We start from the raw sequence: 15,984 nt of genomic DNA, 5'->3' as shown, positions 1-15,984 counted from the left end.
CCTACCCAGAGTGCGCAGCCCCTCCTAACCTCCCCACCAGCATGATGGCTACCCCAGGGCTATGGCGGGGGCTTGCCTCCTCCCTGACCCAGACAGGACCCCCACCGCTCTGATTGAACAGCGTGAAGGTGAATTATGTCCCACGAGGGGAAGGCCCAGAGAGCCACAGACAATGAGGGGAAGGGGATCTGAAGGAAGCTCAAAAGCAAGACAGAGGTGACTAAGGCCAACACGGGGTGAAGAACAGAGAGGGAACCCCTGGGGCCTCCGCTGCCCCTCTTTCTCTTCTGAGAAAGAAGGTAGCTGAAGAAGGTCTCGCCAGATGCAGGCAACTTGAGTAAACCCACTCAGGAAACCCAAATCTTTCCTGTTGGCAGAGCGTGGTGGCTCACACCTGTAATGCTAGCACTTTGAGAGGCTGAGGTGGGAGGATCATTTGAGCCCAGGAGGTCGATACTGCGGTGAGCCAAGAGCGTGCCACTGCACTCCAGCCTCAGCAACAGAGCGAGACCCTTTCTCAAAATAATTTTTTTTTAAACCATATCTTTCCTGTAGCTGTTATTAAAAAGAAAAGACAAAGACCAGGCATAGTGGCTCATGGCTGTAATCCCAGCACTTTAGGAGGCCAAGGGGGGGCAGATCACCTGAGATCAGGAGTTCAAGACCAGCCTGGCCAATATGGTGAAACTCATCTCTACTAAAAAATACAAAAATTAGCTGAGCATGGTGGAGTAAGCCTGTAATCCCAGCTACTCTGGAGGCTGAGGCAGGAGAATTGCTTGAACCCAGGAGGCGGGCAGAGGTTGTGGTGAGCTGAGATCACACCACTGCACTCCAGCCTGGGTGACAGAGCAAGACTTTGTCTTAAAAAAAAAAAAGAATGAGAAAAACAGCACTCTTATTTTTGTCTCCCGCCACCATTGTGTAGGTTTTGAATGAGGAAAGGGAGTTAGAAAAACGGGACCTAGTTAAGTAAAGAAGGGTATTCCCATATGATCATATCTCAGGCAGTCAATTAAAAGCATGTTTCCAGCCATTTTTAATGATGTGGTCGACAGAATCCATAGTGTTCTGCCCACACAAGGGCTAGCACATTGAGCCTGTTTCTTTGGACGATGAGACTGTCATTGGTTGTGACAGTACTTTCTGGACAGTACGTATCTTTTAATGTAGTACCAATATTTTAATAAAAAGAGTACAAGAGGGCTGGGCGCGGTGGCTTAAGCCTGTAATCCTAGCACTTTGGGAGGCCGAGGCGGGTGGATCACGAGGTCAAGAGATTAAGACCATCCTGGTCAACATGGTGAAACCCCGTCTCTACTAAAAATACAAAAATTAGCTGGGCGTGGTGGCACGTGCCTGTAATCCCAGCTACTCAGGAGGCTGAGGCAGGAGAATTGCCTGAACCCAGGAGGCGGAGGTTGCGGTGAGCCAAGATTGTGCCATTGCACTCCAGCCTGGGTAACAACAGCGAAACTCCGTCTCAAAAAAAAAAAAAAAAAAAAAAAAAAAAGTACAAGAGATGCTCCAAAAGTGTCTTTTTTTTTTTTTTTTTCCTTTTTTTTTTGAGATGGAGTCTCGCTCTGTTGCCCAGGCCAAAATGCAATGGCATGATGTTGGCTTACTGCAACCTCTGGCTCTTGGGTTCAAGCGATTCCCCTGCCTCAGCCTCCCAAGTAGCTGGGATTACAGGCACACGCCACCACGCCTGGCTAATTTCGTATTTTTAGTAGAGACGGGGTTTCACCATGCTGGCCAGGCTGGTCTCAAACTCCTGACCTCGGGTGATCTGCCTGCCTCGGCCTCCCAAAGTGCTGGGATTATACCAGGCTGGAGTGCAGTGGCGAGATCTTGGCTCACTGCAACCTCCTCCTCCTGGATTCAGGCAATTCTCCTGCCTCAGCATCCCGAGTAGCTAGGATTACAGGCATGTGCCACCACACCCAGCTAATTTTTGTATTTTTAGTAGAGATGGGGTTTCACCATGTTGGTCAGGCTAGTCTCGAACTCCTGACCTCATGATCCCTCCATCTCAGCCTCCCAAAGGGCTGGGATTACAGGCATGAGCCACCGTGCCCAGCCTTACAATGTGTGTTTATAAGAAACTTCAAGGGAGGACCAGCCGCTGTGATTCAGTGTGGAGTAGGGTGGATCCTACAGGCCCAGCCCTCAGGGACCACACTCAGGACAGGGATGGGAGCGGGGTTTGGGGCTCCCCCTCACTCCCAGGCCTTCCTCTGTGCTCCTGCAGATGAGGGACTATGGGACATCCTCATCAAAGACATCCCCAAGGAGGTGAGCTCCTACACATTCAGCATGGACATCCTGAAGCCGGGCGTGAGCTATGACTTCCGGGTCATCGCGGTCAACGACTATGGCTTCGGCACCCCCAGCAGCCCCTCCCAGTCTGTGCCAGGTACTGGCCCGGGGGCGGAGGGAGTTGGGGAGCCCCGCAGCAGAGCCTGACGACTGACGCTGGGCGGGGGGGTGGGAGGAGGAGAGGCACCAGGCATCAGGAGCATGGGGTGGCAACCAAAAGGCATTGTCCCTTGGGGCTGCGAAGGGACAAGTGGTGGTGCCCAGGGCTGGGTCAGCCCTGAAGGCCAGAGGAAGCTGGGGGCCTTGATCTTTTGGGCTCCCTCCCAAGGACTCCAGCAGCCCTGGGTAGGGGCAGAGCAGAGGGTCCCACGGGTCCAAATTTCCACTCGCTCATCACCTAGGATGTTCAGGGGCACCAGGCCATAAACTGTCCTTCCATGGAAACCTCCAGCCTCAGCATGGCAGGGTCAGCAGCCTGCAGAGCAGCAGTGGCACAGGTGGGCCCTAGGCACCACCTGTGTGGCAACAGGGTCACCACCCCTCCCCATTTTCCTCCTCTCACTCTTCCTATCTGGCAAGTCTTCGATAGCACAAAGGGCTCTGCTATCTAACCCCATGACCCAAAATGTTATCGCTAACCGCTCTGAACACAAAGGTCCCTTCCTCCTCCTTCCACTCCCACACATGGACCACATTGATAGAACCGAATCTTCTCCTTCACCCATGTGGATAGAACCAAACCTACTCCTTTATCCACGTGGAGAGAACCAAATCCCGGGGCAGAAGTGCTTCAAGACTGAAACAGAGAGCCCACCCCTTGTCCACAGCAGCGTGGGTAGTCCTGGCTGGGTGCAGAAAGCACAGCATAGGCCGGGCATGGCGGCTCACGCCTGTAATCCCAGCCCTTTGGGAGGCCAAGGTGGGTGGATCACCTGAGGTCAGGAGTTTGAGACCAGCCTGGCCAACATCTCAAAATCCCATCTCTACTAAAAAAAGTAGCTGGGTGTTGTGGCGGGCACCTGTAATCTCAGCTACCCGGGAGGCTCAAGGAAAATCACTTGAACCCAGGAGGTGGAGGTTGCAGTGAGCCAAGATCATTCCACTGCACTCCAGCCTGGGCAACAAGAGTGCAACTCAACTCAAAAACAAAAAGAAAAAGTAGCTGACACACGGCCACTCACCCCTCCTGTGTCCCCGGCAGACATCACTAATCAATCCTAGCACTCTCCTGTTGAGCCAGGCAGCCATCTCAGAACGCATCTGACATCAGCCCTCTTGGCAGTCCTTTACCCACTGATCAGAGTGGGTACTTGAGGTGAACCATCCTTACAGAGGTTCTGCCTCATTCAGAGGGCACGGACCCTGCCTTCGCGTAGATTGTGAGGGGTTGGTGGAGTCCCAGCTGGAGCGGGAGATTTAGTGGGAGGAAGGGGCTGAGCACCCTGGACCTGACCCCATCCATGCTCCAGCCCAGAAAGCCAACCCCTTCTATGAGGAGTGGTGGTTCCTGGTGGTCATCGCCCTGGTCGGCCTCATCTTCATCCTGCTGCTGGTCTTCGTGCTCATCATCCGGGGCCAGAGCAAGAAGTACGCCAAGAAGACAGACTCAGGTGAGTGAGCTGGCACCAGCCATGCTGGCACGACTTGACTTTTACGTATCTGCCCTTTGGCCAGGACGGGGGTGATGGCGCCCCTCTCCTGGTAGCACATTTGCTCTGGTGGGCGGGGCAGCCTAGGGTTTCTACACACAATCTCAATGTCTTATTTTGGTCTCAACTCTACCGAGAGAAACAGCGAGTAGCCCAGCCAGGTGGGGAGTGGTATGGGAGACCGGAGGCCACACAGTCTAAAGGGTGTCAGTCTCCCCCTGACTTAAGGGAGCAGCGCCAAGTCTGGAGCCCTGGGCCACAGCGAGATGATGAGCTTGGATGAAAGCAGCTTCCCTGCCCTGGAGCTCAACAACAGACGGCTCTCCGTCAAGAACTCTTTCTGTCGAAAGAACGGCCTGTACACCAGGTAGCGAGCCCTCTGTGGGGGGTGGGGGGCCAGGCCCAGGGTGGGAGAATGCTGGGGAGGGCCACAGAGCGGGTGGTGCCCACCTGGCCGTACCCTGTCCGGGGAAACAGCAATCAAGCCCCAGGGCTAGGAATGATCAGCAGAAAGACCCGGTGGGGCCCAAGCGGGACCACCAGGGGCCTGTCCCAGTCCCCACCATGCCCAGCCACAGCCTAGGGCTGAGGACGAACCCGGGAGAAATTTACTAGGAGGTGGCCACTAAGAGTTCCTGACAGTGAGAGCAGAGTGCAGATAACTGGCAACCTTTTGCAAACCAACCTATTGCTGTTCAGAGCCAGCTGCCAGGGAAAACAGGCCTGCAGATAGTCACTCGCCCCAAAGGCAGGACAGGCCCAGCCAAGGCAGACCGAGCAAACACACCTTAGCGAAGGATGCCTGAGCCTACCGTCTTCCTCCCCATCTGGGAAACCCTCTCCCCTGGGTCCCGATTTATGCCCGTTAAAGGACAACCTCCTATCCCCATCAGCCTCAAAGGGTGGCATCTGAGAGCAGCCCGTGAGGACAGGACAAGGCTGGTGGGCGAGCACAGCTTCCGTTTTCTCCTGACTTCTTTCTAACCCCGGCCCCCTCCTAGGCCCCACTCCCTGTGGCCAATGGGCTGCCCATTTCTAAGGGCCGGAGCCACTGCTGGGGCCCACCTGACCCTCCGCTGGTGTGTGGTGTGGTGGTTTTCCGCTCCCCTGAGCTCAACAGGGACCAGGCCGGAGGACTCCCGCGTCAGGCCTCAGCCCAATTGGCATTCCTAGCTCGTTGGAGGTGGGAAGCAGGAGGAGTCCAGCCTCTCTTGGGAGCTCACAAAGCTTCCCTGTGTCTCTGTCTCAGAGCGACGAAGCTATGTGTGTGTTCATCTGGAGGATGGAGGGAGGGGCTCCCAAAGCCGAGCTCTCATCCTCCGCCAAATCCAGCCTTCCAAAGAAAGAGCTGTTTGAGGCTCCCACAGCAGGCCCAGCCAGGCCCAGCATGGCCACAGCAGCCCCGCCAGGCTGGCTCCGGGTCCCTGCCACATGTAACAAGGGGGCATTTCACCCATGGCCTCACCTTCCCTGCTCCTGCCAGCCTCTCCTACTCGCAGCGCACACATTCAGGCCCCTGTGTGCCCCCAAAGCCACTCTGTGTACACAAAAATCCAGTTTGCACCAAACCAACCCCAGGAAGTGGGGCCCTGAGCCCAGCCACGGTGACACCCCCCCCCCACATTCACGCTGCGTGTTGCCTAGACAGCCTGGCACCCTATGTTTCCCTCTATGTCCTCCGCCAGGCCCGTCTCCCAAGTCCACGCCCAGGAAAGAAGAGGAACAGAGGGTGGTGGGGACCCATCCTCCCCAGGCCTCCCTGCGGTCTCCCCAGATGAGGAGAGGCTGCTCTGAGTGAGGGCACCTCTCAGCCCCGCTCCCCACTCTCTCCAGGTCTCCACCTCGGCCCAGCCCGGGCAGCCTGCATTACTCAGATGAGGATGTCACCAAGTACAATGACCTCATCCCTGCAGAGAGCAGCAGCCTGACCGAGAAGCCCTCAGAAATCTCCGACTCTCAGGTGAGGACAGGAGGGCCAGGTGTCCTGCAGAGGGGAGGGAGCAACCCCTCCCAGAGTGGGACAGTAGATGGACTTTCTTCCTTTCCTTCATGGGGCACCAAAGACTAAGGAGCCCAAGAAACCACCCTGAAGTCATATATGTCCCATCCCAAGTTCTGCCCAAAGTTGGGAGCCAGTGCTAACGAGGCCCCAGGAACCTTGATCACAGGGGTGTCCCCCGAAGAGCATGGCCCTCCACACTGACGGGAGTCACCCCACAGGCTCAGTTACTCACTGGGTCTGGCCTGCAAGGGGGCATGCTGAAGGTACAGAGAGGGAAAGTTGGGGCAAGGTTGACACATAAGCCCTGCATTGCCCTGGAAAAATGTTCCACTTAACTCCTCAAGGATCAGAACAAGCTTCAGAAACAGGGCTGGGTGCCCTGGGACCCGAGGATGAGAAGCAGTGTAGACCAGGGAGGCGTTAGGCTTTGGAGCTTTGGAACTGAGTTTGAATCCTGGCTTTGCTGCCCGTGAGCTGGGATGTCCTGGGTGTGCCAGGTAACCTCTCTAAGCCTCAGTTTCCCCATCTGTGGAAGAGGCAGGGTGATAACAGGTTCTGTCGCGAGGCCATGCCGAGGATCTGCTGAGATTAGACACATGAATGCAACGTAGAGCCAGGTACATGGCAACCATTCCATAAATGTCAGCTTTTATATGAAGTAGGGGTCGATGCTTCTGGAAGACACAGCTTCAGAGAGCAGCCATTAGGTGGGTCATGCGGGGACACCGTGTCTCAGGCTGTGGGGGGAGGAGCTGTGTGCATTCCAGCCACGCAGTCTTACAGCTTCCCACCCCAGCCCTCTCTGCCTCAGCCAAGCCCAGTGGTTACTGAGGAAAGGGCCACGAAAGGCCACGAAAGGGCACTGTATCCCACGCCCTGGACCTTTCTGCCCAGGCCTGGGAGAGGAAGTGAAGGAAGAGGTGCCAGCAGGGAGCGGGGCTGTTGGCTGTGCAGGAGGTGCCAAGAAGCCTGGGATCACGTTGTGGGCCCCGTGGGCTGAGGGCCTCTCACTTACTGCTGTTTTGTTCAGCTCCAGGGTTACTGATGGGCTTGGCAAAGCTGAGCAGGCTGGACCTAACTCCCTAGCCCAAAGCTGGCAGGGACAGAGACCCCAACTTAGCCTGGCTTACTCAGGGACTCAGTGGGGTGACAAAACCCATGTGATCCAAGTTGCGAGATTTTTGTTGTTGTAAAGACAGAATCTTGCTCTGTCACCCAGGCTGGAGTGGCGCAGTCTCCGCTCACTGAAACCTCCGCCTCCCGGGTTCAAGCAATACCCTGCCTCACCCTCCTGAGTAGCTGGGACTACAGGCACAAGCCACCATGCCCAGCTAATTTTTGTATTTTAATGGAGACATGGTTTCAACATGTTGGCCAGGCTGGTCTTGAACTCCTGACCTCATGTGATCCGCCTGCCTTGGCCTCCCGAAGTGCTGGGATTACAGACATGAACCACGGTGCCTGGCCCCGCTGTGGTACTTATGAGGCTCCTAAAGAAGTGCTGCTGCCACTCACTTACCCATGTGACAAGCAGCTCAGCTACCAATCAGCATCTGCAATGCGGAGCCCCCACCATTGCGACCTTGGAGTGGGGGCTGATAAGGATGCCACTGGTAGTCCTCGGGCTTGTGTCCCTGAGGATCAGCAGCTGCACAGGCCAGGGCCCTTCGGTTTCAGGCTCCAGGAAGAACGACTGCCTCTCTTTTCAAGGGCGTCCCTCCCCCCAGGTCTTTGGCGAGTGGGTTTTGCGTATGCTGCCTGGTTTATATTCTGAGTCAGACCACCCAAAACTCACTCTCCAAAATTGGCGGAAATCTGCCCAGCCGTTTTCCTGTGATATGGTAATAAACAAAACGTCAGTTTGACTTATAAACAAACACACATGATGCGATATGAGAAAGGCTATAATTCAGCTGGAGGTGATGGGTTAGAGGAGAGAGAGGCTGGCTCTCACGTAGAGGGCCCAGGGCGCAGGAGAAGGGGGCAGAGGGCAAAGGCTGGAGATTGAGAGGCCCCTGACCTGTCTGACAGAGCTTCTAACACTGCAGCATGGCTGCACAGCAACTTCGTTTTCAAAACAAGAGCCCAAGTTTGGTAGAAAAACAATGTGTATACTTAGCACACAAGTAAATCTCAATGGAAAAGAAATTCCAAGCTGATGGCACACACCTTCTGATCTTGATCTTCAGTTCTTGCAATATCATGACAGCCCCTTCATTGCATTGCGGTGAAATTAAGCACATTTTAAAAAGAAGATACACAGAGCGAATCATATTTTCTTTTTCTTTCTTTCTTTTCTTTTCTTTTTTTTTTTTTTTTTGAGACAGAGCTTCTCCCTCATTGCCCAGGCTGGAGTGCAGTGGCACAATCTCAGCTCATTGCCATCTCCGCCTCCCGGGTTCAAGCGATTCTCCTGCCTCAGCCTCCCGAGTAGCTGGGATTACAGGTGCACACCACCATGCCTGGCAAATTTTGTACTTTCAGTAGGAACAGGGTTTCCCCGTGTTGGTTAGGCTGGTCTTGAACTCCTGACCTCAGGTGATCCACCCACCTCGGCCTCACAAAATTCTGGGATCACAGGTGTGAGCCACCACGCCCAGCTGCGAATCATATTTGCTGCACTATTTATTACTAGAAGCCAGGAAGCATTCTAAGGATTGTTTGTGAATGACACCATCTAAGCTTCAGAGTCCTCTGGGAGGCACTGGTGGCATTAAGACTATTTTCAAGTAAAGATGATGAAAAAGAGAGAGCTGGGAAGGCCCCCACCCCCTGACAAAGAGCCCAGAATGCATCCCCTCATTGCCCCCACCCCCAAGACATCTGTTCTGCATAGTACCTGGGAGGAGTTAAGTGCTGGGTTTGCTCTCTATGAAACTTATTCATTCATTCCTTGATGCATTTACTGAACAGCTATTTGTTCTCTACCCACTAAACAGAACCAGATGCTGTAGAGGAGTCATGGCTACAGTAGTGGGCAAGACAAGACTCTAATAAATGTTGCGTTATAATGTGTTATGATTTATTAGGGAAGACCATATGTGTATAAATAACCACATTTTCATTTCTCATTAAAATATTATGAAACTGGTCAGGCGTAGTGGCTCACACCTATAATCCCAGCACTTTGGGAGACCGAGGCGAGTGAATCACAAGGTCAGGAGTTCGAGACCAGCCTGGCCAATATGGTGACACCCTGTCTCTACTAAAAATACAAAAATTCGTTGGGCGTGGTGGCACATGTCTGTAGTCCCAACTACTTGGGAGGCTGAGGCAAAAGAATCACTTGAACCTGGGAGGTGGAGGTTGCAGTGAGCCGAGATGGCGCCACTGTACTCCAGCCTGGGTGGCAGAGCGAGATTCCATCTCAAATAAATAAATAAATAAAATAAAATAAAATAAAATATTATAGAACCACAGTAACTTGAGGAAGAAAGTGGTGAGCAAAAGTCTTCCTGTTTCTTTCCTGCCGTGCAGAGGCAGATGAAGCAGCATGAGGAAGCCACTTCCCCTGGAGGCTCAGAGAGGGCTGCCTGAAGGAGGCGGCATTTATGTGAGCTGGGCCCTAAAGTGTGAACAGGACTAGGTCAGGCATAGAAGGGAACCGTGCAGGTTTGCAGCTGGCTGGAGCGGGGCTCATGTTCTGCCATCACTCTTCTGCTGAATGGCTCTGACCTTTTACCTGTGTTTACCTCTTTTCCACCAGATGGGCCATGAGTCCAATAGGCTCAGCTGAGACCTCGTCGTCGTCAGCTTCTCCTTAGCCTCACCGCCCTCCAGACCCTGGCAGCCCAAGCTTGTGCCAGACGAGAAACACACTGCAGGGCAGAGACAGGCCAGGGAGAGGCTAAGCTACAGGCACCTGCTGTGTGCCAAGCCCTGGGCTTTATGTGTTCTCATTTAACATCTAACTGCCCTGCCATGCAAGTAAAACCATCCCTATTTAACAGCTGGGGAAACCGAGGCTCAGAGAAGTCAGGCAGTATGCCCTTGGTCAGAGCTCAGAAGTACAAGCAATTGAGATTCAAATCTAAAACCAGCTTGCTGAGAGGGTCATGTCTACTGTAGCCTGGCCTCGTGCAGCTGCCCAGTCGGGAGAGGAGATTGAAGAGGGAGAGAGGCCTTCACTAACTCCAGCCCCACCCTAGTGACCTCCCTTGAGCTCCCTGAACACAGACATCTCTAACAGCCCGTTGGTAGCGGGGGAGCAGGTTGCACATAGGCTGTCACTTTACCTGTGAGGGCACAGGTGGCACATATGATGTTGATTCTTAGCTGACATTTTTCAAAGGACATTGCTGGGAGATTTCCAGCTGTCTTAGCACAGAGAGCCCAGAGCCTCAACAAAATTGTCCAAGGGCACAATTCTGAGGTTCTTAAGAGACACACAGGAGACACATCACCCCCACCCCACCTCTAATCCAGAGGCTGCAGCCCCTGCAGAGAGACCCCAGCTGGCTCCCAGAGTAGAGGCATCCAGGGGAAGGCGGAACACCCTGCGCAGATGCGCTGCTGGCTTCAGGCTAGAATCAGTGCGGAGCTCCTGGGACTGTGGATGCAGGAGGGGGCCCCTGCTTCCAGTCTCCCAAGTCGCTGCACAGGGTGCCTTCTCTTGTCATCTGGGGCAACACATTCCTCCCAGACTTCATGAAATTCAACAAGATAAGAGTCCCCTGCCTGGCCCCAAGGTCTTCGCACAGTCCCAAAGCCCAGGACCACTCCTGACCCCATCGCCAGCTGAGTCTGGTGCCAGATCCTTTGGGCTGGAGATGAACAAAAAGGCAAAAGGGCTTTGCTTTGCTTCCTTTTTTCTTCGGGGTCCTGCCTCCTTCTGCCGTCCCCCCCACCCCCACCCCACTCCCATCACCAGGCCCCAGTAATTGCTGATTGAGTGGCTTTGAGGTGCTGTTAAGAGACCAGGGAGACGGAGCAGTCACTTGATTGCCTGGCGGCCTGGCAGGACGGCCCCTGAAAGGCCCCCTTTGTGCTGGGCGAGTCCCTGGGAAGCTGCATTCAATTACCGAGGCCGTGAGAGTTGAAAGCTGCAATAGGAGCCCCTGGTTCCCCCTCGCTTTCTTCTCTTCTCGCCCCACCCCCCACCCCGAAAAGAAACAGATGTTCAGGGAGATGGAGGCGGGAGCAACAGTCGCTGATGCAAAGCCCTCCTGCTTGGGCTTTGGAGGGAGTGGGGGAGGGAGGACCGGTAGAGCAGACTCGCCTGCCTGGCCCCTCCCGTAGCTCGGGCTCTGTTTGGCTCCCTGCTCTTCCGTCTGGTGCCTTCCATCCCCGAAATGCTGCCCACAGAGTGCCTGGCACCAGTAGGCATTTGGCAGATACTAGCTGGTAGGACAACGATGGTCTAGATGAGTGGACTTTGGGATCTGAGCCCTTAAGAGAGCCAGAGAATCCCACTCCACACCTTGCTCCCAATTTGGACATGCCTGTCTTGGATTCCGGGCTGGGGAGGGTGGTAGCTAACCTTCTCCCATTCCAGCTGCCTAAGCATGGAGTCAGCCTCCCAGCTTCCTGGCCCCTTCTGATCTCTCCCTGGGGGGCTCTGAGGCTTCCTACTCCGTGTCTTCCCTTTCCCACCCAGGCTCACCCTCACTGTCCCCACTGATAATACCTTTTACAGCATTCTCTCCTGCATTAGCTCATTTTACCCTGTGAACTATGGAGATCTACCCATTTTACAGACAAGGACACTGATGCTGAGAGAGGCTGAGTGATGGCTCACGCTTCCTCTGCTGGAAAGGGCCAGAACTTCCCGGGCCACAAGCCCCTCCTCCCCACAGAGACTCGTTCACTGTGGGATGGTCCCACGGTGATCCTGGGTTCGTCTGCAAGGCTGGGGCCTGGGGCCAGCCAAAATTCTAGAACCCTGGAGATGATGCTAACAACTGCAAGCCAGTTAGAGGGTGGAGAGAGCAGCCTGTAGGGAAAACTGGGACATCCCTGTCTGGTCCCCCGCACTCACAGACCCTCACTGCTCCTGGGCGGGATGGACCCCCAGGCTCCTGCCTCAGAGATCCACTCTGCTCCGGCCCAGCCTGGCTCAGCCCAGTGTCAGGTGCCTCTGCTCAGCATATGGAGTCCCCCTGCCCCGCCTGTGCCCCCTCTTTGTTCTCCTGGGCCGGCAGCTGGGCAGCAGGCACAGAAAGGGGCTTGTATTGTGCAGCATTGCATCACGGGGCAGACCGAGCCCAGGGACTTTCCATTGTCTTGGGCAGCCGGCTATGCCTGCCAAGAGGATTGAGGTCCTGGCAGGGGAGTGTCTGCTGGGGGGGGTGCTAAGGAGAGTGACTGGGGTTGTAGAGGGGTGAGGCGAGGGAGGGGAGGGGCCAGAGAACATAAATTAGCAGATGGACTGGGGAGTATTTAATTCCCACTGGGAGTGGGGGTGGCGGTGGGGGAGGGAGCTCTCGTTCCCATCCTGTGGTCTCCAGGCAGAATTGTAGGAGTTAAAAGGTGTGTGGGCTTTAGAAAATCAGGCAGATCAGAGTTCAAGCCTGGCTGGATCACTTCCCCAGCAAAACCCTTTCTGTACTCTATGTGCCCTTCAGTACCACGCAGCATCAGTGCTCACGTAGCAACAGGAGCTACAGCACAGAGGTGTGAAAATTAAATACACTTACACACGTCAGCATTTCAGACTGTCTGGCAGAGCGCCCGCTCCGGTAGCGGGGATCATGGTGGTTCTATTCATTGCGGCTACATCTCTCGAGATGTATGCCAATGTTATGAAGGACTCCAAGTTCCTGAGAACAAAGCTGTGCGTCTCAATTCCCAAAGCCCAGACCCTTTGGACAAAGTCCCCTACTCCAGTTTCTTTATCTGTAAAGCAGGGCACAGCTCCCCACCCCAAAATTGTTTGGATTGGGCTAACTGGGTTTGATGTTTTACTCGGGTTGCTGTGACGCACTAACTGCCCACAGACAGGGACATTCGCTGGGCAGGACTGAGGAGGCCTGGGCAGGGCCCTCTGAGCTGCATTTCACTGAGCGTGTGCTGTACACTGAAATCAGAGCACTTCTCTTCCAGAGAGTTCTGAGGGTGGGCCCATCTGTTGTCGTATTAGCTCTCAAAACATTGCGGGGAGCTCAGGGTAGGGGAAGGGCGCACAGTATTTTTAGCTCCACAATTCAATTTCACTTTCCAATCGAGACTGACTTTTGTTTGGGGCTAATGTCCCCAACAGATGAAGCCTGTGCCTAGGACATCGGCGTGTCAAAAAAAAGTTAGGAATAATTTAATATCTTTATCTTTACAAAAAAAAACTTTAGGCTGATTCCGTGTCATTATGCCATAATCCCAACACTTTGAAAGACCAAGGCAGGAACATAGCTTGGGCACAGGAGTTCGAGACCAGCCTAGGCAACAAAGAGAGACCCCCGTCTCAAAAAAAAAAAAAAAAAAAAAAAAAAAAAAAAAAAAAAAAAACTTTAAAGTTGTCGTAACATAAAAATTCTGAACTTTTGTTTAGATTTTTCTCATGCTTCATTGGTAACCAAGCATTGTCTTTATGTTGGATCACACTCAGACAAGCGCTGGCATTTTTTCACTGCCCAGAACCTCTAAAGGTCTTTCTGGCTCTTGCTTTGTCCCCACTCACAAAGTAAATCAGAAGCTGGACCACGATGAGAACTCAGTAGGTTGAGGTTGAACCTTGAAAACATGACACTGTGTCAGAGAAGCCAGACACAAAAGGCTACGTATTGTATGATCCTGTTTATATGAATAAGTGAATCCCCAGAGACAGAAGACAGATTAGTGGTTGCCAGGGGCATGGATATAGGGAGTGCCCGGCAGGGGCAGAGATAGGGAGTGGCTGCTTCGTGGGTGCAGGTTTGACTTTGGGGTGGTGACAGTGATTTGGGGCTGGATGGAAGCAGTGGTCGCAGGACATCATGAAGCTCCTGATGCACTGAGTCCTTTGCCTTAGAATCGTTCACTCTCTGTTATGTGAACTTCCTTCAGTTGAAAACAAAGGTAGGCTGGATGAGGTGGCTTATGCCAGTAATCCCAGCACTTTGGGAGTCCAAGGCAGGAGGATCACTTAAGCCCAGAAGTTCTAGACCAGCCGGGGAAACATAAGGAGATCTCGTCACAACAGAAAAAATGTTTTAAGTTAGTGGAACATGGCAGCATGCAACTATAGTCCTTGCTACTCACAAGGCTGAGGTGGGAGGATAGCTTGAGCTCAGGAGGTTGAGGCTACAGTTAAGTGAAGATCGCACCACTGTGCTCCAGCCTGGGCAACAGATTGAGACCTTGTCTCAAAAAAAAAAAGAGAGTGAAAGCAAAGAAAAGAAAACTTGCCGGGCGTGGTGGCTCACACCTGTAATCCCAGCGCTTTGGGAGACTGAGTCAGGTGGATCACTTGAGGCCAGGAGTTTGAGACCAGCCTGGCCAACATGGTGAAACCCCTAAAAATACCAAAAAAATTAGGTCGGCGTGGTGGCATGCATCTGTCATCCCAGCTACTCAGGAGGCTGAGGCAGGAGAATCGCTTGAATCTGGGAGTCAGAGGTTGCAGTGAGCTGGGATCATACTGCTTTACTCCAGCCTGGGCAACAGAGCGAGATTCTGTCTCAAAAAAAAAAAAAGATGGCCGGGCGTGGTGGCTCAAGCCTGTAATCCCAGCACTTTGGGAGGCCGAGGCGGGTGGATCACGAGGTCGAGAGATCGAGACCATCCTGGTCAACATGGTGAAACCCCGTCTCTACTAAAAATACAATAAATTAGCTGGGCATGGTGGTGCGTGCCTGTAATCCCAGCTATTCAGGAAGCTGAGGCAGGAGAATTGCCTGAACCCAGGAGGTGGAGGTTGCGGTGAGCCGAGATCGCGCCATTGCACTCCAGCCTGGGTAACAAGAGCGAAACTGCGTCTCAAAAAAACAAACAAACAAACAAACAAACAAACAAACAAAAAGATAAGAAAAAGAAAAGAGGCCAGGTGTAGTGGCTCACGCCTGTAATCCAAGCACTTTGGAGGCCAAGGCGGGCGGATCACCTGAGGTCGGGAGTTCAAGACCAGCCTGACCAACATGGTGAAACCCCGCCTATATATATATATATATATATAAGAAAAAGAAAAGAAAACTCGGGTCTTCTGATTCTATCAGGTATCTCTGGGTCAACCCCACGGTAGACCCCTCCGGTCCAGAATCTCTGAAGGAAGCAGAAAAAAGACACAAACAGGCACTAGACCCCCTTGGCAGTGTGGGGGCCGGAAGGCCCACAGTCCAGGTCTTAAATGAGACAGGCAAAGTTTTGAACCAGAATGCCCTGTGCCTTCTGGCCCCAACCACAATGGCCTGTCCCCACAGGGCCACTGACACACCCTGATTCTCTGTCCTCCCAGGGAAGTGACAGCGAGTATGAGGTGGACTCAAACCACCAGAAGGCCCACTCCTTTGTCAACCACTACATCAGCGACCCCACGTACTACAACTCGTGGCGGAGGCAGCAGAAGGGCATCTCGAGGGCGCAGGCCTACAGCTACACGGAGAGCGACTCGGGTGAGCCGGACCACGCCGCCGTCACCAACAGCACCAGCACCCAGCAGGGCAGCCTCTTTCGGCCCAAGACCAGTCGGACTCCAACGCCCCAGAATCCCCCAAACCCCCCAAGTCAGCAGAGCACCCTCTACCGCCCCCCCAGCAGCCTGGCCCCCAGCTCCCGGGCCCCCATTGCAGGATTCTCATCATTTGTTTGACATCAGAAGAGGAAAAAGAAAGAGAAATGGCACCAAACTCCTTCTTCACCCCTCCTCTTACCGCCTGCCAGAAGACAAAAACACCAAGAAACCAAGTCAACTTTTCACCTCCTGAGTTTATTTTTCCAGAGATTCCAGCGCCAGCAAAGCCGGCGTTCAGAAGGAGGGGAAAACCAGGAGAGGATGTGTGTGGCCAGCAGCTCTTCGGCTGTAAGATGGTGGGGTTCACTGCTCCTTTGGGAATTTCACGGAGCTGGGGAAGTGGCAATAGTGTCACTGCTATGGACACAGATTGG

At 53.7% G+C, this 15,984-nt stretch overlaps 1 protein-coding gene across 2 annotated transcripts in view; it reads left to right on the top strand.

Annotated features, from left to right (window-relative positions):
- SDK2 (sidekick cell adhesion molecule 2) overlaps positions 1-15,778 on the top strand; it is a 317,714-nt gene extending 301,936 nt beyond the window's left edge. For both annotated transcript variants that reach the window (XM_074388917.1, XM_010342476.3), the window contains 5 exons: positions 2,252-2,416; positions 3,789-3,929; positions 4,197-4,335; positions 5,802-5,928; positions 15,335-15,778. In XM_074388917.1, the coding sequence (XP_074245018.1) occupies positions 2,252-2,416; positions 3,789-3,929; positions 4,197-4,335; positions 5,802-5,928; positions 15,335-15,688 (926 nt within the window). In that variant the 3' untranslated portion in view covers positions 15,689-15,778. The remainder of the gene's footprint in view (positions 1-2,251; positions 2,417-3,788; positions 3,930-4,196; positions 4,336-5,801; positions 5,929-15,334) is intronic.
- Positions 15,779-15,984: the final 206 nt, after the last annotated feature.

This window comes from Saimiri boliviensis, chromosome 17 (genome assembly GCF_048565385.1).
Source record: "Saimiri boliviensis isolate mSaiBol1 chromosome 17, mSaiBol1.pri, whole genome shotgun sequence".
Taxonomy (NCBI): Eukaryota; Metazoa; Chordata; class Mammalia; order Primates; family Cebidae; genus Saimiri; species Saimiri boliviensis.
The sequence above is the reverse complement of the archived record's forward strand: the minus strand, read 5'-3'. Positions and strand labels throughout refer to the sequence as shown.